Source organism: Ochotona princeps, chromosome 1, assembly GCF_030435755.1.
Source record: "Ochotona princeps isolate mOchPri1 chromosome 1, mOchPri1.hap1, whole genome shotgun sequence".
Classification (NCBI taxonomy): domain Eukaryota; kingdom Metazoa; phylum Chordata; class Mammalia; order Lagomorpha; family Ochotonidae; genus Ochotona; species Ochotona princeps.
In genome coordinates this window covers 171,235,776-171,258,426 of record NC_080832.1, presented here as the reverse complement: position 1 = coordinate 171,258,426, position 22,651 = coordinate 171,235,776, and the positions used below count along the sequence as shown (strand labels likewise).

At 44.4% G+C, this 22,651-nt stretch overlaps 1 protein-coding gene across 1 annotated transcript; it reads right to left on the bottom strand.

Moving 5' to 3' along the window:
• Positions 1-1,563: 1,563 nt before the first annotated feature.
• On the bottom strand, positions 1,564-4,963 carry LOC131481166 (zinc finger protein 883-like). Its single transcript, XM_058668852.1, has one exon. It carries the CDS (start codon positions 4,956-4,958, stop codon positions 2,934-2,936), a length of 2,025 nt encoding a protein of 674 aa, XP_058524835.1. The 5' UTR covers positions 4,959-4,963; the 3' UTR covers positions 1,564-2,933.
• Positions 4,964-22,651: the final 17,688 nt, after the last annotated feature.

Below are 22,651 nucleotides of genomic sequence, written 5' to 3'. Positions count from 1 at the left end.
TCTGTAAGCCACAATGGCAGATTTGGAGGTGCTCAGGTCACCTGGACCAGGCACTGGGGATTGCCTTCAGGGAAGTTGCCAGTTTTGCAAAACCTGGGGTGGGGATCCAACAGTAATTGGGCACCTGATCCAAATCCTGGGGCCTGCCAGTGAGGTGAGTGCTGGATCAATGAGCATGGAATATGGCAGGACTCGGGTAATTTGCCCAATTCTATTGGCCCACCTGCATGGTGGGTGCCAGATTTTTGAACCCCTGAGGTAGAACAAGCAGGACTCAGGTCTCCTGGCCTGGGTCCTAAGGCCCACCTGCAATGGAGGTGCAGGTTCATGAACTCCTGGGGGAAAGGGGATCCAGCGGGCTTGGGTCATCTGACCCGGGTCTACTGGCCTGCCTGCAAGGTGGTTGCAGGTTTGTGAATCCCGGGGGCAGGGGATCCGGCAGAGCTCAGGTCTCCTGACCCTGGTCCTTGGGCCTGCCTGAGAGTGAAAAAGGCACAGCAGCGCATACATACCCCAATACATATGCAGAATATAGCAGTCCATTTGATACTGCAGCAGAGGAAGAACAGAGCAAATTGGACGAATACCCCAGCAAATGATGACAGCAAAAATCTGCGTGAATGGAGACTTGAAGTCGACTATAGCAGCCAAAGGACATTGGGAGGGTTGCCTCACCCTTGGATCGACGAAATTGATAGCATTTCAGGACTATCCAAGAAACTTGATCAGAACCCTCAGAACATGCACCACATTGGGCCCCTGGGTTGACAGTCGATGGCAAATCCCTATCACTGGGTCATGGGACGTTTGGGATGCTGGCTGTGGTTTCCTCACTTATCTTTCTCCTTCCCCGAATCAAGAAGAAATAGAAAATTTGGAAACAATGATTTCACCCCTTTACCCTAACCCTCAATGCTTCCCACCCTGACCAAACATGTAATCATCATCAAAAATTAAAACTAAAACTAAAACAAACAAACAAAAAAACCTTGTGGGAAGAGTAAGCAAAGGATCACAAATCAAATACTTTCTCAAATATGTTGTATTTGACTAGCAAAGTAATGTTATGGTTTACTCCCTGGGTGGCCCCAAAGTCCAGGTCTGTGCCAAACCTAAGCCTGGAAAAGGACTTTCTTCCATTTTTCTAGGGCATCTTGCCATGTTCTGCTGCTTTTCCAAGGTCAATAACAAGGAGTTGGATTGGAATTGCAGCAGCCAGGCACATTGGCTGATGTCATTACAGGTATACTGCATGTGCTAGGCCACAATGCAGGACACACACTAAATTGCATCATGAAAGCCACACATTAAAGATTTTACGTGCCATGTAATGGCACAATTACCCATAACAAGAGATATGGTAACATGTTAGAAAACTATCAGCATTTCACTCAAAACACGTCACGTTGTAGGAACTGAACAACCTCACACCCTGTTCTTTCCCCTCAAATCAAAAACCAGGGAATTTCCGAAAGCAACTGCCCTTTCCCTGTGTTATTCAGACTTATTTATAAATAAAACATATGCCAATGAGGTTAAGAAGAAAGGAATTTATTGAGGCATTATCAGAACCATTGAAAGACAAAAAAGTCTAAATTGCTTCAAAGGCACACTACAATTTATTTTTCAATAGTAATGCTGTTAAAGGAAGTAACTGTGTTAATACTTACATGTGGGGTCTGGAATTGTGATGTAGAGGGAAAGTTAGTGACAAGTATGCTGGCATCCCAATCACTTTTCAGTCCAAGTCCTGGATGCTTCACTTCCAATTCACTACTGATGTGCCTGGCCAACATAGTTTTCCAGTCCCTGCACAGAAATGAGTGACATAGGGAATCTCCTGGCTCTCAACTTGTGTATACAACTGGCTTTTGATTGTGAACACACAAGAGAGTGTATGCAGGGTTTATATGGAAAACACTGACAGTCCAATCTTAAAATCCTTAATTGCATATACAAAAGTAACACAATATTCCAATACTTGACTGGAAATGCACCAGTTCAGCTAGGAACCTAGAAAATGTTCTCAGCTTTGGAATATTGGAGAAATTGAGATCACGGACACCTGGGAAAAAAGCCTAGTGGCAACAAACCAAATTCCACTTCAGCAAACTTCCAACTTCAATGCAACTGCCCACATCTACTTTTTTCTGTGTCATTTTGATATTTGCAGTTTGCACCTATGATTGATATTTTGAAGATGCCCTGGGGAACTTACTAGGGCCAATGAGCTGTTCCCAATAGGTAGCAGTAGAGGTGGGATGACTTGCAGGACCGTCACCTTGATGGAAAACAAGAGTTACAGCTAAAAACCATCTCTCAACCTCTTCAAGTGAGCGGAAGACTGACTTCTGGTGAGATTTCGCATTCATAACATTGATATGGTTTTCTTTCCTTTATGAATTCTCTGATGTCTGCTGGTTTAACTAGAAGTTAACATTTTTATCATATTTACTGCATCAAAGAGTGTCCTTTGTAAATTTTATCTAAGGAGGCTTGAGTTCCAGGAAATGCTTTCCAACATACATTACACCCTTAAAAAAAATATGCGTGAACTCATTAATGTTAAATGATGTCTGATGTTTGGCAAAAACCTTTTCACAATAGCATTCCAGATGTGTTTGATTTGCAGCAAACAGCTATTACAATGATTACATTGACTCTGGGTGGACAAAAAAGGTTCATCTAACCAAACTTTTTGTTTTATCCCTTATTTGAATTCCCTGCTGTCTGGGGGTACTAATGCTGAAAAAAGACCATTCCCTATATATTACAATCATAAAGTTTCTTCCTCTGAATTCTTGGATGTGCTCCAAGATGTGACTCTTGGCAAAGGGCTTTCCCAATCGTAGCATTCATAAGGCTTCTCCCTCTGTGAATCTTGTTTCATGAGTGCAGATCTGCATAAAAACATCTTCCCTCAGTTACCACATTCATAGTGTTTCTCCTTTGTCTGACTTTCCTGACGTCCATAAGATGTGGTTTATGGCAAAAAGCTTTTCGAGGGTCATACATTCATAAGGTTTCTCTGATGCATGTGCTTTTTGAACTATTGTGAGTTGTGACTTCTGGATAAAGTCTGCTCCACAATCATTACATTCAGGTTTCTCCCCTGTGTGAGTTCTCTGATGTCTTATCAGGGATGACATATGGCAAAAAGCTTTCCCACAGTCATTACATTCATAAGGTTTCTCCCCTGTGTGGGTTCTCTGATGTAGTGTAAGTTTTGACTTCTGGATAAAGGCTTTGCCACAGTCATTACATTCATAAGGTCTCTCCCCCGTGTGAGTTCTCTGATGTCTTGTGAGTTGTGATTTCTGGATAAAGGTTTTTCCACAGTCATTACATTCATAAGGTTTCTCCCCTGTATGAATCCTCTGATGCCTTATAAGGCATGACGTATGGCCAAAACATTTCCCGCAGTCACTACACTCATAAGGTTTCTCCCCTGTGTGAGTTTTCTGGTGTTTTATGAGGTGTGATGTACTCCGAAAGGCTTTTCCACAGTTACTACACTCAAAAGGTCTCTCCCCTGTGTGTGTTCTCTGATGTATTGTAAGTTGTGACTTCTGGATAAAGGCTTGTCCACACTCACTGCATTCATAAGGTTTCTCCCCTGTGTGAATTCTCTGGTGTTTTTTGAGTTGTGACTTCTCAATAAAATCCTTCCCGCACTCATTGCATTCATAAGGTTTCTCCCCTGTGTGGATTCTTTGATGTTTTATGAGTTGTGATGTACAGCTAAAGGCTTTTCCACAGTCATCACATTCATAAGGTTTCTCCCCTGTATGAATTCTCTGATGTACTCTTAAGTGTGACTTATGACCAAAGGCTTTTCCACATACATTGCATTCATAAGGTTTCTCACCTGTGTGGATTCTATGATGCATAATGAGGGATGACATACGTCCAAAAGCTTTCCCACAATCATCACATTCATAAGGTTTCTCCCCAGTGTGAATTCTTTGATGCATTATGAGAGATGCCATACGGCCAAAAGCTTTCCCACAGTCACCACACTCATAAGGTTTCTCCCCTGTGTGGGTTCTCTGATGCACTGTTAAATGTGACTTATGACCAAAGGCTTTTCCACAGTCATTACACTCATAAGGTTTCTCCCCTGTGTGAACTCTTTGATGCATTATAAGGTGTGACATACGGCCAAAGGCTTTACCACAGTCATTACATTCATAAGGTTTCTCTCCTGTGTGAATCCTGGGATTTCTAATGAGGTCTGGCTTCTGATACAGGGTTTCTCCACAGTTGCTAAATATATGGGGGTTTTCCCCAATGTGACTATTGTAATACATGGTATGGCAGGATTGACTGCTAAATGGTTTTCCAGAAGGTTCACATGCACTGGAATTTTTCCCTGTGTGAAGCCTTTGATTTACTGCAGGATCAGATTTGTAAATGAGAGGTTTCCCATATCCAAAATTGTCATAGAATTTCTCTCTCGTGTGGTTTTTTTGATGACTACTGAGGTTAGAGAATTTATGCAATGTTTTCTTCTCTATCTGAGTTGTCTCCTTATTACAGGTGTCTTCCATATGAACCCGCTCAAATGTAAAGAATATCTTCTTCCTTTTGAAGGCTTTCCATTGTGCATTATGTTCAAATTGCTGCTGTACAGTTTGAATCTTGTGATGCTCATCAACAGGTTCATAGCATTGGAAAGAGTTCCCAGGCACATTGGTGGCATCAGATTTCTCTCCACCTTCCATCTCACAAGGAACACTAGGGTTATACATATTGTGACATACACTGAATTCCTCAAGTTTCACTGCTAAATAATTTCCATTTTTGGTAATCAGTTTTGGAATATGCCTTGAATTGACATTATTTTTTTTTAATTCCACTCCCTTGGGAGTTGGTAGCTTGCTGCTTGCCATAACATCCTCATTCAAATTTCTGTATTGACTTTCCTGCTTGGTCCTAGTCAGTTCATTCTTTTTCATGGCAGCTGAAATAAAAAGCAAACAAAACCATGTCAGTGAATTACATAACAGTTTTGCCTGAATACTAATGCAAAGGGAATAAATGTACTTGCTATTATAAGATTTTAACATAGTACAATATTTACAAATTATAAACTCTGGAAAATGATCAGGATGAAAATTTAGGAAACACATATTCTTAGTGTCGCAAAAGACACAGTGGAATCCTTGAGGACGTTCCATTAAATAAAAAGGGTGTAGTCACTAGAAACAGTAACATATTACTTGGGATGTCCTAATCTTACATTAGAGTATCTGCATATGAATCCTGAAGAAGTAGACCTGGGAATAAAAGAAAATGTCCTTGAAGCTAAGCAAGGAGGAATTCCAAGGAGGAAGTAAGGACTGACTTTCTCAAACTAGGTGCTGAGGTCAACTAGAGACAAGAGAGAGAGATCTCTATTCACTATATAGGAAGGTAAAAGCAAGGTGTCTCCCTCAAGTGGGGGTACAAGTTTAATTCATAGGGTCAATTTCTTACATTAGGTCTTAATCATTTATCAATGTTAGAGTCAGGAAAAGCATTTTAAAAAACTCATTCAGAAAATGACACTAAATTTTCGGACAAAATTAAACCTTCCCAGCAATTATACCTGTACTCTAATCCATTTCAATATTCAAAAGAAGCATAAGCAATTAGTAAGTGGTTCTAGATCCAAAGAAATCACTTTTCAAGGATGAATCTATCCTTTCAATTTTCACTATAAATACTAAGTGACGGGTCATCCACATGATAGACTTGAGAAGTATTTAAGAATATTTTTCACAGTTACAGAAAGATTATAAACAATTTGCGTTACGCTCACACCCAGTTTCTATAATTTGGTACACTAATTAGCACTAATGAGGCAAACTGATATATCCTCTTATTTTTACAAAGGCTCATTTGATTTGAAAGGGAGCACTACACAGAGGGCAAGAAGAACAGGTCTTCCAACACTGGTTCAGCCTCCTAATGGTTGTAACAGCTGGCGCTGGGCCAGGCCAAAGCCAAGATCCTAGCATGGCATCTGGATCTCCAAGTGGTTGGAAGGAGCCCAAACACTAGTGACAACATCTGATACTTTCCCAGATGCATTATCAGGAAACTAGATTGGAAGAAAGTATAGGAAGACAAATAAGAGGATGGGAAATTTTGCCGGTGTGTAAAACTATAACCAACTATAATCTTGTGAGAAAGCCGAGAAGGGCAAAGGCCCTGAAGCAGCTGGAACAGGAAAACACGGGCAGAGAAACTCCCTTGTAGGAAGACAATTAAGAAAGGACAATGGGGAACCTTGCTGTTGTGAAACTGTAACTAGCTGTAATCCTGTGAGAAAGCTCTGGGAACTCAGAACAAAGGTCCTGAGGCAGATGGAACAGAAAAGCATGGGGTCAGGAACCCCCTAATCCTCAAGCTTTGGTAACAAAGAGAGGTACTTCATTTCACGTCTGCCACATCAGTAAACTGCTGGAACACATTGTCCACTGATTCACTCACCCTTGCATGCTAACATGTGTATCACATCCTATTTCAAACCCTCCTTCTTTATGCTTATAAGATCCTCAGTCTTTTGCAGTTAGTACATTTCAGCTATTGACCATCAGTAATAGTTGATCTGTATGATTACTGGCTCTGTGCACCATATTCCTCACTGCTGGAGAGTGAATAGCAGAGCATCTGGGAACTGAAATATCCCTCATGTGGAATTATTGGCACTGAAAGCAGTAGTTTAACACACTGTGCCAACTCTGATCCCAATACTGACACAATAGCAACTAAAGCATATATATATATATATATATATATATATATATATATATATATATATATATATATATTTACAATTCCTTAGGTATCAACTAACGTGCCTTTTCCATTTCAGCATCACAAAATTCTCAATTTGAAATAATCTAGACATTTTAATTATTAAAAATAATTCATAATGGTCCAGCTTAGTAGCATGGCAGACTAATCTCCAGCCTGCTGTGCCAGCATCTGATATGGGAACCAGCTGTTTTATTTTTGATACAGCTCCCATTTATGGCTTGGTGTAACAGCAGACGATGGCGCAAGTCTGTGGGCCTCTGATCCCATGGGACACATGAAAGAAGTTACTGGCTTTGGATCAGTTTAGTTCTGGGCATTTGGAGGGAACTAGCAGATGGAAGATTTGTCTCTTTTCTGTGTAAACCTGCCTTCCAAATAAAAATAAATAAGTCTTAAAACATTGTAAGTCTTCCTCAGCTGTAGGCAATTGCCTAGGTTGCATTGTACCCAGGCAAATGTTACACTATTGGTAGAAAACCAGCTAATAACAGCGATGGACATTCTAGGTCTGGTTAATCCAAAATCTGTATTGACTGTATCAGTATGCCAGCATAGTTGTTTATTCTATTTTTTTTTTTTTTTATTTTAAAATATATGTTGGGGAGCAGATGCCAGCACATCGACAGACAGGGTTTGAGGACCTATGTGTAACTGTGTATGGGCCCAGGGTAGGTAGGCAGGCAGGCCGCCAGGCTGGCCTGGTATATCACTTGAAGACTGGTTTAGGGATCTGCATGCTCATGAGCATGGGCATGGGGACTGTGGATTGCTCAGGGAAGCAGGCTTGGAGATTTGAGAGAGGAAGGACTGCTGAGGGAGAATGTGACAAGTGAAAAGTGACTTCTGGGGGATTCCCACCAACCAAGCTACTGCACTTGCATGTAAATTAGGAGGCTGAGACCAGGGGGTCTGAAGGAGGGAAATGTGGAGGATCTTTTGGAGCCAAACCAATATACAACCATGTAGGAGACCTGAGCTTAGCTACTTGGTATCAACCATTGCCTACTAGCACATAGGAAAGCCACAGCTGGAGGGCCAACACCAGTGAGTGTTGGGGCAGTGGTTGGACCATGTTAGGCTGGGCCACAACACTAACCAGCTTACAAGAGATTCAGGTGTGGCAGTAGATATTGTGTGGATTGTGGGTTGTCATACTAGGTGGTTTATTTGAGGGCCAGGGATGGTGATGAGCCCAAATAGTCATAACTATGGAACTCATAAACATTCATAGATAACAGGGTTGGGAATAGCCTTGGGCTGGTCTGGGCTGTAGCATCTGCAGGAACACCCAAGAATTGAGTGAGATATTTGCCCGGCCACAACATTCACCAACATACACAAAGGCCAAGACTAGGGGTGCAAAATGTGTTGGGTAAGGGTCTAGCATCCACTGGCACATGTGAGGTTTGGGTATGGGAATGGGCTTGATTGGGGAACTTGGGGAACTCCTCTGGTGGGCTGTCACTCCCACTGGTGCGTGCATGAATCAGGGTTGGTTGCTGGTCAGGCTGGGCAGGACTACTTCACTTGTCACTTGGCTCTGGGGAGCAGACTGGGCAGGGCAGGTCAAACCATTATACACTAGAACATGCAGGAGCTAGGATGGGGTGTGGGCCATGCCATGCTAGGCCCAGTTTACATGAAAGCCAGGGATGGGGACATGTTGGGTATGGCTGGGTTGCAGCATCCACCTGTGAGTTAGGAATGGGGCGGGCCAGGCCATGCCAGACTACGGTATCTCACAACAAAGGCCAACCTGGGTGATGTATTATGCTGGGCTAGGTCAGAGCAACCACTGGCACACACAAGAACAGTGATTGGGAGCAAGCCTGTTCAGGGAGCTAAGGGGTTGCAGTTCCCACTGGTGAGCATGAGACCTAGACAGGGGTGGTGAACTGGGCTGTACATGGTTGCAGTATCCCTAAACATGGGTATAGACTGGGTTTGGGTATGCCAGAGTAGGCTCCAGTATCTGCTGATGCTCATAAGAGTCAGAGAGGGAGTAAGACAGGCTTGGCTAGGTCTCTTTATCTGTTGAGTCATGTGAGAGCTGCATCTGGGAGTAGACCAGGCAGGGTTGGGCAGTACCACATGATAGTAAGAGCCAGAATGCATGTGGATCAATCAGGCAAGGCTGTTGTACCTGCCAGGACACAGGTGGGCCAAGTCAGGTCTGGTCAAGAACATACTGGTATGCCTGAGATATGAGACTGAGAAGTGACCTGATGGAGGAGCTTGGGAAACTCCTCTGTCAGGACAAAGTCAAGGTGATTACAAGAATCAAGGCTTAAAGCAGGTCAGACAAAGTCAAGTTCCTGTACCTGCTATGTGTAGCTCAGGTATGGGTGAAGGCCAGCTAGGTTGGTTTTAGCACCCACTGACAGATGTGAGAACCAAGATGGGTGAAAAACAGGATGGGTTGTGCCAGAACACCAGCTAGTTCCCATTGTGGCTGGGACTGGGGGCTGGCTGGGCTAGGTTACGGTGTACACCTGCCGGTGTATGCAAAGGGCTGGAGTTCTCAGCAGCACACTTAAAACCTGAGATGGAGGGCAGGCCTAGTAGGGGAGCTGTGGGAACTTCCTTACTGGGCCACTACTGCTGATAAGCATGAGTGCTTAGACTGTGGGCAGACCAGATTGAACAGACTACAAAGCCTACAGGTCTGCATGTTAGTTGTGTTATAGCAAGAGCCAGGCTTGGCTAAGTGACTGCAACCACTTGGACATGCATAACCCAGAGTAAGTACTAGCTGGTTGGAATTTGCTCCAGCATCAGCTGGCAGGTGCTGGGACTGAGGCAAGTCCTGCCAGGCTAGACCACAGAACCACCTGGAAAGTACAAGATCCAGGGCTAGGAGTGGACCTAGTATGGAAGTTATAGGCACTCCTCTGATGAACCGCAGCTCCCAATGGTGAACTTAAGAACTAGGGCTAGAGGGTGGGCATGGCTGGACAGGTGGTGGCACCCACTGGCATGAATGTGGGCTGAATGGTGGGGTTGGTTGGGCTGAGCTAGTCTCCAATGTCCATTGATGTTTATGAGAGCCAAATGGGATGCAACAGAATGGACCAATCTGCTGTACATACCAGCATGCTCAGGAACCAGGGCTGGAGCTAGACCTGGTGGGGGTTATTGTGGGTTGCTCCAACTAGGCTGCAGTTAATGCTGCTGTACATGAAGGCAGAGTGTTTGGTGTGCAGGGTTAGGTTGGGCCACAGCATCCATTGGTTTGTGTATGAGATCGTGCTGGGGGTAGAACTGATGAGATGACTGCAACCACCAGTGTGTGTATAGGCAAATGTGAGTGATGGACTGAGCCAGACCCTGCACTGGCTGGCACATACAGGAGTCAGGCTGGGGTCCCCTCTGGTGAGGTTTCTTTGGGCACACATTCCTACCCCACCTCTCAGATCACTGGACTCAGACTCCAACCATGGAGAAAATCACAGGATCTAGTTTGACTGTGGAATACATATGTCAGAACTGGGTCTCCATGGTTGCTGAGGCCTGTACAGTGGACAGCATATCCAGATTTTCATGGGGGACACAACAATCAGTTCACTGTGGCCTGCAGAGGATGTCTAGTACCACATAGGGCAGAACAAATTCGACAGCTCTCCTAGCACAGATAGCAACAAAATCAATAGCTCCTCAGAACTATCAAAACCACTTAAGCAGTATCCTTGGAACACGTTTCCCATCGCGGACCCTCGGATGACAACTGGGTGTCCATCCCCCATTCCCAGGGTAGTGATGCGGTTTAGGCTGCTGAAAGCAAACCACTCTTCTCTCCCTACTTTCCCCAGGTACAAGAAGGAAAACAGAGACTTGAGGCAGTTATCTCTTCTACTTTCCCCCATTCCTCAACCCTCCCCCCCTTAATGGGTGGTCATCTGGTCATGTATCCCTCTCAACTGTGTAAACCTCATTTAAAATAAAATGAATTTGTTATTTTTAAACAAGCATTGTATTCTGCAGGTTAAGCTATTTCTTACAACCCTAAAACCCACATAAAAAAGGCAGTCCAGATCCTGTTCTTCCTCTGACCCAGCTTCTAGGAAATGCACCAGGCAATGCAATGAAAATGGCTCATGTGCCTTGATTCCTAACACTTATGCAGGAGACCAAGAAGGAGTCCCTATCTTCACCATGGCCCACACCTTTATAAGGTTCTGTTTTTAAAACAAAATATGTCCTTAAAGAAATAATGCAGACACAAAGCAGCTATTGCATATTGTAGAGGAGCATAAAAGTGCCACGTTCATTTTAATCCAGTTACACTTTCCAGAACAAATTACTTCTAACAGTTTTTCTAATGCCATTCTGAGACTTCTGTATGAGCACTTGCTCACACACAGCTACTTCAAAACATGAAAAAAAAAATAAGATTAAGTTTGGGGGGAAGCAAGATGGATGAATTGGTAGAGAAGCAGACAGAGCATAATCCCAGGAAAAAGGAGAAGCAGAAAGATACTTGGAGACCTGTGGACATGAGGAAGCAACAGAGACATGCAATGGTGATGTAGTGAAAAGATACCCCAGCTAAAAACAGTGTGCCACTAGTGGTCAGGTAAGGGGAGATTGTCAGGAATTCATGAGTTGAATTCAGCCATAAAATTGCAGGTACCACTGAATTTTTAACATCTGATCTCAAGCAGGAGTAGAATGGTGGAGGCAAGACAGATGGGTATGGAAACAAAGTGAACTTTATGGTCCACACCTCCAGTGCCACACTGGGCATCATTTTGAGTTCAATGGCAAAGGCACTGGGGACAACAGCACTTGTGCATGTGCCAGGCTGGGGAGAACTCACTTCCAGCTCAAAGCATTGCACTGGTCACACTGGGAAAACAATCCCGACTTGGCATATCACGTGTTCCACAACAATATTGCCAGCCTGCACCCAGACTTAACTGGCAGCTGATTCAGGAAAAAAGAGGAAAGAAAATAAAAATTCTTGTGACAGGTACTACTGACAGCTCTGTGATCAAGCTTAAAGTCACAACTGGTGGTACAGGAGAAACCAGCAGCAGGATACTGGCTGATCAGAAAGTGGTGACCACAACACGAAATCACAAGGGGAGAAGAGTGGTAACATGGTAACCTGGGTCAGATGAAGCCATGGGAGAGGCATAACATAAGAGCCCAGGACAAGAATGGCAGGAGTGACAGAAAACAGGGAACCTGGCATTGAACAGGATTAGTAGTTGACCTGTAGGCCTGAGGACAAGCTTAAAAACCAGCCCTGAGAAGAAGAATCTGCTAATCTAAGTTGCAAAGGCCAAGGTCAAAAGAAGAGGCACAGGTATAATAAAACAGGTTACTGAATACCTTCCTGCAAAGGAACAGCAGACTACATAACTCAGAATTAACTAAAGAAAACATAGAAGAACTGCCAGATAAAGAATTTCAGAAAATCATCAATACCAAGCTCCTTAAAAGAGAGAGAGAGAAGCACACACAGGAGTTAAAGGAATTTAAGAAATAAGTTATACAGGAAATAGCAACACTGAACGAAAAATCAAACTGGATTATTAGAACAGAAGGACACAATACAGCAAATTAAAAATTCAGTGGAATGAGGCAAAAAAGGAATCTCAGACATGGAAGACCCTGCAAAAATGCTGAGCCAGAAGAGCTGGAAGAAGAATTGAGTAAAGCAAAAAAAGGCATCTAAGAATTAAGGGACAAAATAAAAAGGCCAAACATAGGAATTGCAGGAGATTCTGAAGGCATGGAAGGACAAACTGGGTTAAAGATGTATTCCATAAACTAATAATTGAAAATCCCCTAACATGGAGAAACAAATAGGAAACAAAACAGAAAACAAGCACAGAACCCCAAATAATGAACCAAAAGCAATCCTCACCATAACACATCATAACTAAATTTGCTCACATTGAACATAAAGAAAAGATACTTAAATATATATGTGAGAAAAGTCGACTAACTTACAGAAGCACCCCAATCAGGCTCACACCTGACCTTAGAGGAAACTCTACAGGTCAGAAGAGCGCAGTGGCATATTACAGATCCTAAAAGGGAAAAAAATGTCAGCCTAGAACAATATACCATAGCACTGTCTTTGAAAGAATGAGACGTGAAAGAATGAAAAAATGAAAGTATTTCCAAAGTAAACAAAAGCTGAAAGAGTTCACATCTACCAGACCTACCCTACAAATGCTGCTTAAAGATGTGCTACAGACTGAGTATAAAGGACTATACTACTGTAATGACATGCAGTAAATTGGTGGGGAGAGTGGGTTTTTGGGGAGGAGAGAAGTGAAATCCCAGAGCCTATGGAACTGTATCACGGAATAATATAAATAAATAAATTGATTAATAAATAAGAAAAAAGCAAGAAACCCCAGCACAATGTCCTATTGACTGAGTAGAGAATACTGGCAACAATTTTTCGAGCCATAGTTTCTGTGGTTTTTCGCCTGTACCAAACAAAATACTTTATGGTCAGAATTGCAAGGTCTGGTCCAGGTTAGTCAGGAGTCAGTAATTTCATCTAGGTCCCTGACATGGGTTTGGGGCCCCAAGCACTTGGACAATCTTCTGCAGCTTTCCCAGGTACATAAGCAGGAAGTCAGACTGGAAATGGAGCAGATGGGATATGAACTGGCACCCATACCGCATGCTGCTACTGCAGCTAAGAGCTTACCAAGCTACACCACTGTGCTGGCCCCTGTGCTATCTTTTCTAACTTATCAACCCTGTAAGATATGGCAAGGAGTTTCTCCAATTCCCATCTTATTTAACAGTAGCTGGGGCTCACACAAATTGGTTTACCAGAGTACAGAGCTTGTAGTTGAAGAGCCTGAGGTTTATTATTCTGTGTAGTGCTCTGTCCATGAACTGATCTCTTATTAAGAACTCCCTCCCATTTGTCAGTGTGCCAGGAGGTACCTAGTCCTGCACTCAATGCTGAAGGGAAGAGGTCCTTCATACTACGTCAAAAAGGGTGCAGTCAGCTGGCAATTCACACAGAAATGTGGGCTTCATTCATTTTCACAGCCACTTTGTTCTGAGCCAGAAACTACATGAGGTGACACTGGATAGTCACATAAATGGCATAGGTCTATGGGAGAGAAATTAACAAAAATTAACAAAATGAATCAATGTTTTAAAAGTGGGCAGGAAGTTATACTAGGGGAAAAATTCCAATCCCAAGTGCAGATGCAAGTTTGCTGAATTCACCCCCTAGTACTCGGGCATCTAAAGCCAGCAGAACTTCACACTGAGGCCCTTTTTTGTGGTTTTAATTTCCACACTCAGCACTGTTCCCCCAAAAGTTAAAGTTTAACGAACAAATCTAATTTGCGAGTACAGATGAGTAATTCCAAGAACTACTTCTTAAGGGCCAAGAAATAGAAAGGGAAAAAAGCTGTGAAGAATGAAAGAAAAGAAAAGAAAAGAAAAGAAAAGAAAAGAAAAGAAAAGAAAAGAAAAGAGAAGAGAAGAGAAGAGAAGAGAAGAGAAGAGAAGAGAAGAGAAGAGAAGAGAAGAGAAGAAAAAAGAAAAGAAAAGAAAAGAAGGAAGGAAAGAAAGAAAGAAAGAGAAAGAGAGGAAGGGAGAAAGAAAGGGAGGAAGGGAGGAAGGAAAGAAGTTAGGAAGGAGACAGAAAGAAAGAGAAAGAGAATAAAAGAGAGAAAGGGAACACCACCCAAAACCAAAATCCAGACCCTTTTGCAAGGATATATATTGGTAGGAGTCTAAACCACACGAAAGTGGGAATAGTCTTTCTCACATTTGCTAAGTGCCTCAAGACCTTCCCATATTGCAGGGAGAAGGTGAGCATGCACAGCCAGCTGCTCAGCAATAGGGGAAGAAAGGGGATCTGCCCATAGAGTAGCAAAAGCCACAAAGAACACAAAATAGCTGGACAAATCACCAGGCAGTTGGACAAAACAAAGATAGTGTGCAACTCCCACCTCTTTTTGGGTAACATTCTTGCATAAACCTTTCTTCAGATGCTACCTGCCTGGATGAGTGATCCAGAAACCACAAGGCTATAAGCAGCACCCCAGAAAGCTGCATGTTGAAGACAACAGAATGCAGTGCAGCATTACTTTGTTCTGCTCAGGAGGACTACTTTCTGACCTGGAAATTTACAATCTATATAATGACCATACTCCCAGTATCTCTTTCCCACCACTACCACACAAGCTCTAAAGCTGGCAGTCCTCCAATAACACACGATCACGACTACTCTTGAAATGCTCAAGCCTTCCCTGTGCTATTTTCTGTGATCAGTTCTTCTTCTAATACTTACTCTAACTGTTCACCTTGACCATGAAGCTCCTGGAAGAGTAAGGTGTCACATCCTCTTCAGACTCATTTGCAAACAGAAGCCCTGGGGATGGTACTATTCAAACAGGAATCCAGGAGATGTCCATGGATGTAGAGAGGTGTGTCCCACTGATGCTTTAAATAATGAATATATCACACTCCACAACCAGGATATAACTGAGTAATGTCCATGTACTCTGCCACGGGTTTATCAACCGCCACCAATCAACACCTAAAACAAGGGCCCGGCGGCGTGGCCTGGCGGCGTGGCCTAGCGGCTAAAGTCCTCGCCTTGAAAGCCCCGGGATCCCATATGGGTGCCGGTTCTAATCCCGGCAGCTCCACTTCCCATCCAGCTCCCTGCTTGTGGCTTGGGAAAGCAGTTGAGGACGGCCCAATGCATTGGGACACTGCACCCGCATGGGAGACCCGGAAGAGGTTCCAGGTTCCCGGGATCGGATCGGCGCTGCATCGGCCCGTTGTGGCTCACCTGGGGAGTGAATCATCGGACGGAAGATCTTCCTCTCTGTCTCTCCTCTCTGTATATCTGCCTTAGTAATAAAATGAATAAATCTTTAAAAAATAAAAAAATAAAAAAACACCCAAAACAAGAGAGTGCCATGCCTTTGTAATGTCAACACTGGGTGCACACAGGAGCACCCTGATACAGATCCCAAGATTCACTTCACAACATCAAAGCAAGATGTAGTGCTACAAAATCAATATATGCCATCAAGAGCCTGAGGTCCATATTAGCAGCTCTGTCTTTGATTTGATGCTACAGCATCTTACAAACTACTCAAATTCCCTTTAACAGCTTTATTAATCAAGAGGTAGGTACAAGGCATTTTGCCAGCAAGTGCTCTCTCTTCAAATAAGGGGGAAAATACTCTGTAACAAAAAGCTACCACAAATATCCTGCAAAGTTAGCATCTTCAATGAAGCAACTCTACTGTTACGAAAACTAAGTCCACGTGCCTATTCTGACCCAATGAAGCCTCATCACATTGGCCTGTTTTGAAGGAAGCTTATGCACCCAGATTTATGTTACTCTAAGGTTGTCATTTTCTTTTTTTTTTTTTTTAAAGATTTATTCATTTTATTACAGCCAGATATACACAGAGGAGGAGAGACAGAGAGGAAGATCCTCCGTCTGATGATTCACTACCCAAGTGAGCCACAACGGCCCGGTGCTGCGCCGATCCGATCCTGGGAACCTGGAACCTCTTCCCAGGTCTCCCACGCGGGTGCAGGGTCCCAATGCATTGGGCCGTCCTCAACTGTTTTCCCAGGCCACAAGCAGGGAGCTGGATGGGAAGTGGAGCTGCCGGGATTAGAACCGGCGCCCATAGGGGATCCCTGGGCATTCAAGGCAAGAACTTTAGCCGCTAGGCCGCGGCGCTGGGCCCAGGTTGTCATTTTCAACTGTGCTGCTCAGGAAGAAAGCTAAAGCTTAGATACTAACTATACTTCTGCTGATTTCTCCAGGCCTGGGAGACTGCTCCCACTGGTGAGCTACTTCTCACACTCAGACCTAGCTTGCTCTACAATTCCTTCTTCATGATAACAGCAGCATTTTGGCCTACATTCCACATTCAGTCTTGCCTTTTTCCTTCTTTACACCTTTGACAACACATAGGAAGGACTGTGGATAGGAGGAACTGAGTGCTCCAGAATTGGCAAGGACACTCAGTTCCAAGAGGTAGCTGAACATCTGACCTAACCCTGTAAAGGGAGACATGAAGGAACTGACAGGGATTGAAGCATCAAGCACCTGACTTCCCAAGGTAGCTTCGCTTACATGTACACACAGGCACATGAGACTTTTTAAACATGAGTCATATTTAAATAACAGACTCAAATCCAAGATAGGCAGGAAAAAGGTCAGTGTTTCCCACTCCCCATCTTATTCTAATGACAGTAAGAATTCTCTGGAGTTACCATATCCCAAGGGTTACCTTTCTCTGAAGAGAAAAATACTGGGTTTATTTGTGCACTCAGGGTAAGGGTGACTCCTAGGGGGACACACACAGAATCTATATGCAAAGTCACTCCCCACCCCTCTTGCCTATCCTCTTGCCTATCCTCAGTCCTGTTTTGCTTCTCCCTTGGACCTACAAGTCCTGCCTGAAGCTCTCCTGAATACAGACATCATGCTGTGGGCCTGTGATACAAACATGGGGAAGGCCCATAGAAGAGTTTCAGTTACGAAGCGAAAAGTGTCTAACTTTTTAATTCCAAGACTCTAGATTTGAAGGCTCTAGCACCATTCAAGCAGCATTACAGCAAATCCAATCACATCACCCCAATATCCACTGTATACAAATTCTTTTTTTTTTTTTTAAGATTTTATTATTATTGCAAAGCCGGATATACAGAGAGGAGGAGAGACAGAGAGGAAGATCTTCCGTCCGATGTTTCACTCCCCAAGTGAGCCGCAACGGGCCGGTGTGTGCTGATCCGATTCCGGGAACCTGGAACCTCTTCCGGGTCTCCCACGCAGGTGCAGGGTCCCAATGCATTGGGCCGTCCTCAACTGCTTTCCCAGGCCACAAGCAGGGAGCTGGATGGAAGTGGAGCTGCTGGGATTAGAACCAGCGCCCATATGGGATCCCGGCGCGTTCAAGGTGAGGACTTTAGCCGCTAGGCCACGCCACCGGGTCCACAAATTCTTTTTTTTTATCTTTATTAATATTTTGCATTATGTGACAGTTTCATAGGCTCTGGGAATCCCCCCACCCCTCCCCCTCCCCTCCCCCCTGGTGGATTCCTCCACCTTGATGCAGCATTACAGCTCAAATTCAATCAAGATTCTTTCCTTGCAAACATATACCAAGCATGGAGTTCAGCTACTTATTGTCCAGATGGGTTGAACAGTTTCTTGGGGAGACCATTTCTGGTCCGAAGTCAGAGCTGGTATAATATCATCACAGTTAATTAAGAGTCCCAATATAACATCAACAGCAATTTGCAGTATTATGGAATTGACATGGTTTTGAGTAACCAGTATGCTAAAAAAAAAAAAAAAAAAGCAAGTCCTAACCACAACCTATGATTATCTCATTGACATCTCAATTTTAGTTTATACACTGTATACAAATTCTACTGGCTCTTTATTTTAAATAATGTCTGATAAGACTAAACTCCAGATTGAGAAAATATTTTTGGAGTGGATACTCTCTAACTTGAGTTCTTACATATCTAACCTTTGTGGAAGCACCCAAGTATCAAGCAAAAAAAGGCCCTGTGCAGGAGTCCGAACAGGGAATGAAACCTAACGCCTCCAAAGCCATCACTCCCCTGCATACCTTCCCAGAACCCCGTATGTCACCCGTATGTCAGCCTCCTCTCCCCTTGCCTACGCCTGCACCTGCCTAGGATCTCATCAATCCAAGGCCATGTGATCTGACCTCTATTTCACTGCCAGTCACATTCCCCTACCGCTCATAGCCATTCCCCATTTACCACTAAACCTACCAATGTCAAACTGATGCAGGGTGGGATTTATAGGACATTCCAGGGCATAGGGACACGGGCACACAGACCTTCCACCCCTGGTCCCGGGCACGAAACTTCTCACAATCTCCACATGCTACAGAGAGCAAGCAGTGGCCAGGTCCAAATGACAAAAAAAAAAAAAATCTAAAAAACAAAAACCGTTCTCACAGAGCTTTTTTCTGCTCCAGAAACAATTCAGAGGTGGATGGATTCCAATAACCTCATCACTGCCCCATTTCCCTTCAGCAGCAAGTCTAAAAGCCCCAACCAATGTTGCTGCCCCACTACAGGCTCACCAAACTTTGGCCAGGCCCTGTTCACAACAAGACATCTATAGTATGGATAGGTTCAGCTGAATCCTAAGATAAAGGGTGCTCGGTGATACATGCCTTTATAAAGAGAATTACTTAAGTCCTTCCTGAAGAATTATGCATCCTCCATAAACTGCTTCTTACAAGCTACTTCTCCCATTTTCCAAAAGAAATATGTCAATTTTGTAGGGGCTTCTTGTTTCTACAAAACCACTCAGTTGGGGATGGACTGTGCCAGGTCCTGTACTTGCTAGTACAAACAGGATTCTGGTCTGGCAACACCTCAAAGTTTCTTTGGGGATCCCCTCAACTGAAATGGCAGACTCAGAACCTTAACCAAGAAAAGCCAGAAGATAGAACAGGTCAATCAACCACCAAAGCTATATGTTGCCAGCGAAACACTGGACAAAGTGAGACTCTATGATGGATTATGTCAATCAATAGATTATTCAACAGCCTCATCGTGTCTGGAGTGGCGAGATTGGCAACAATGCATAACTGGTGAACTGCCAGGACCACTTGAGTAAGGATCTCAGAGCATGTCGTACATCTGGGACCTGGGATGGGTGGTAGACTGGGTGGGGCTTCTCCTCAATATACCTTTTAACCCTTGTAACTTTTTATCCTAGTCAACAATGTAAAGATTGTCAAAATAAAAAATAAATAAATAAATAAAAGAAACCACCCAGGTACCTTAGGAACCATCTGTGATGCTAACTGCATCAGACAGGCAAATTGACCGGGATCATCTACCAGCAGAGAGGACACTTGACACAAGTAGTTGTACTTTATTCTACTAAAAATTACAAAATGAATCACAAAGAAATTCAGTTCATCAGTCCTCAGGTATAGGCAAATGGTCTATGTATGTTACCCCAGGTCCACAGGGTCCTCTTTCAATTGCACTCACATACGGACCTATTCACTTACAGCTGAAGAACATAAGCAAAGGGTGGCCCCACCAGTAAAAATGGCCAGTGTTTCTACTATAAGACTGAATTTTAATGGCCTCAAATTTAGTCAGAAACCTTTTGTTCTGTGTAAGGGACACACGTGCACCCATAATCACCCGTCTCTCAACTACCAAAACAACTTTAAAACAAACTGCTTATTTAAAACTGTACTATCTCAATTACTCAGACCATTTCTCTGTTATCTTCTAAAACTTTCTTATTTTTATGAAGAAAACTGAAAAGTGAGTCAGATATTTTATAGGTTCTAATTTTTTAAAAACAACAATCCATAAAACATGCATGGTTAATTTTGGCCATCTGTACCAATGATGTGAGTCCTAGTACTTTGCTTTTCTGAATAGTCTATGCTTTCTTCTTCTCACACCCTTTTCTGTTCACTCTTAGTCTGCAACCACTGATTCCTCTGCTGTGGCAGCTCTCTCCCTTGGAAGTGTTCTTGAAGACTGTCACTAAATCATGTGAAAAATGCTATGGATGCCAAAGTGACTTTGTAGAGAGGGCTGGAATGACAGCTAGTGGGAATGCCCGGGCTTTCTAATATCCCTTAAACATCTCTGCAACACAGGCAATATTTGGACACATGCTGGCATATGACACCCCAAAAAGCTCCCTTATCTATGGTCTCCCCAATCTTCCCCTAAAGAACATTTCTTCTGGGGCTGGGCCACAAGGAAGTTAGAGGGAGGAGGCATCCTCCTCCTGGGACCAGCTGCTGCTTGGGTAGGCAGGGTACCAACAGCACTGTGTGCAACCCTTGGACCACCTGGTGGCATGCTGTGAGAACTTGGGGTTGTAGATTAGCAGGGAGATTGAGGGAGAGTGATGACCTGTGGACTCATGCCTAGGTAAGGAATTACTGCTGAAGGACATCCCTGGAAAAGGTCACCATAAATGTAGCTGAGGAATGACTCCGGAAGGACTCCCAACAAGTCCACTGTACTTGCAGGTAAGTGAGAGGACTAAGACCTAGTGGTTGAAGGGGATAGACCCAAAGAGCTTTATGGGTCAGACTGATGGACCAGCCCACATGGGAGTACTGAGCTGGGTTTGTTAGCAAGGAACATTGCTGACCACCCCACATAAGCCCACATGAAAGCTAGGGCTGGGAGCCTGTCTGGCAGGGCTAGATCCCAGGACATGACAGTGAGTGTCAGAACCAAGGATGAGTCACAGTGGGCAGGGCCATAACACCAACCAGAATGCAAAATAACAAGATTCAGACATAGATTCTGTAAGGGATATGTGGACCTCTCCCTTCGGAAACACAAGTCACGCTGATTAGCTTAAAATCTGAAGTGGTGACAGACTGAGCTACGTGTGATCATGATATCTGCCAACACTCACAGATATTGGAGCTGGGAACGGCTGTAGTACCCACATGCACACTGTAAACAGGGTGTGTGGCAGGCCAGGTCGCAAAATCCACCAGCTCATACAAAGGCTGGGATGGAAGGGGCAAGCTATACCGGGTGGGAGCCTGGCACCCGCTGGCATGTGTGAGATCTGGGTCTGGGAGTGAGCCAAGTGGGGGAACCTGGACAATACCCCCATTGGCTCATAGCTCCCATGGATGAACACATGTCCAGGCCTGGGTGTTTGGCAGGATGGGCAAGACAGCTCTGTCCATCAGCAAGCGCATGGATTGGTTTTGGAAGGGGGCAGACCAGGCAGAGCCAAGCAGACCTTAGCCCCCTGACAAGTGCAAAAGCCAGGCTAGAGTGCAGATCATTTCGGGCTTGGCTACCATACCTGCCAGTTGGCCTGAGTCAAAAATGGGAGCAGACTGAACAGGGTCAAGTTGAAGCACCTTCCAGCCAGAGTTGGGACTGTGGGCTAGCCGGGTCAGGCCAGGCTATGGCATCCAAAAGCAAAGGCCAAGACAGGTGAAGGGCTATCCAAGCTGGGTCAGAGTAACCACTGGCATGTGCAAGACCTATGTTTGGGAACAGGAATGGTTGGGGAGCAAACAGGAAGCCCTGGCTGGGTTATGGCTCCCACTGGTTAGCGTGAGGGCAAGAGTAGGGGTTGCAATCTGGTCTAGGCATGGCTGCAATCTCCCTCAGCACTAGTGTGGACTGGGTCTGGGGTGTGCAAGACTGGGCCATACTCCAGAACCCACTGGAGCTCCTAAGAACCAGAATGGGTATAGGATGGGCTGGGGTAAGTCTCTGTCCCTGCTGAGCCATGTGTGAGCTGTGCCTGGGTATGGACCAGACTTGGCTGAGCTATAGCACCCAACATAAGAAGCGAAATGGGGGAGGGCAAGTCAGGAAAGGCCACTGTTCCTGCTAGGACAGGAGGTGGACTAAGTAGGAGTGGCCCATGAACCCACCAGTGTGTGCAAGATCTAGCATTGGGAGAGATTCTGATGGAAGAACTTGAGGAACTCATCTGTTGGGACACAGTCCCTGCAGGTAAGCGCAAGAACCAAGACAGGGAGCAGCCCAGACCAAGCGAGGTAATGCTACACACCAGCATACCTCTGGCTTAGGACTGGGGTGAGCCAGACTAGGCCAGTTCATATCACTTGCTGGCAAATCCAAGAACCAGAATGGTGTGTGGGTCAGGCTGGATAGGGCCACAATTATCAGCTAATTTACATTAGGCCCAGGGCTGGGCTGGGTTAGGCTATAGCCACCAACAGAATGAGCTAAAACTGGGGGCAGTGGAATGGGGGTAGGGAGCAAACACAGTAGGGTGGCTGCCTGGGGCTCACCTGCTGGATCATCTCTCCCACTGGTAAGCATGAGAGCTGGGATT

Bases quoted from the DNA above. Each gene is read 5' to 3' on its own strand.
- LOC131481166 (XM_058668852.1), bottom strand. From the start codon at position 4,958: ATGAAAAAGAATGAACTGACTAGGACCAAGCAGGAAAGTCAATACAGA.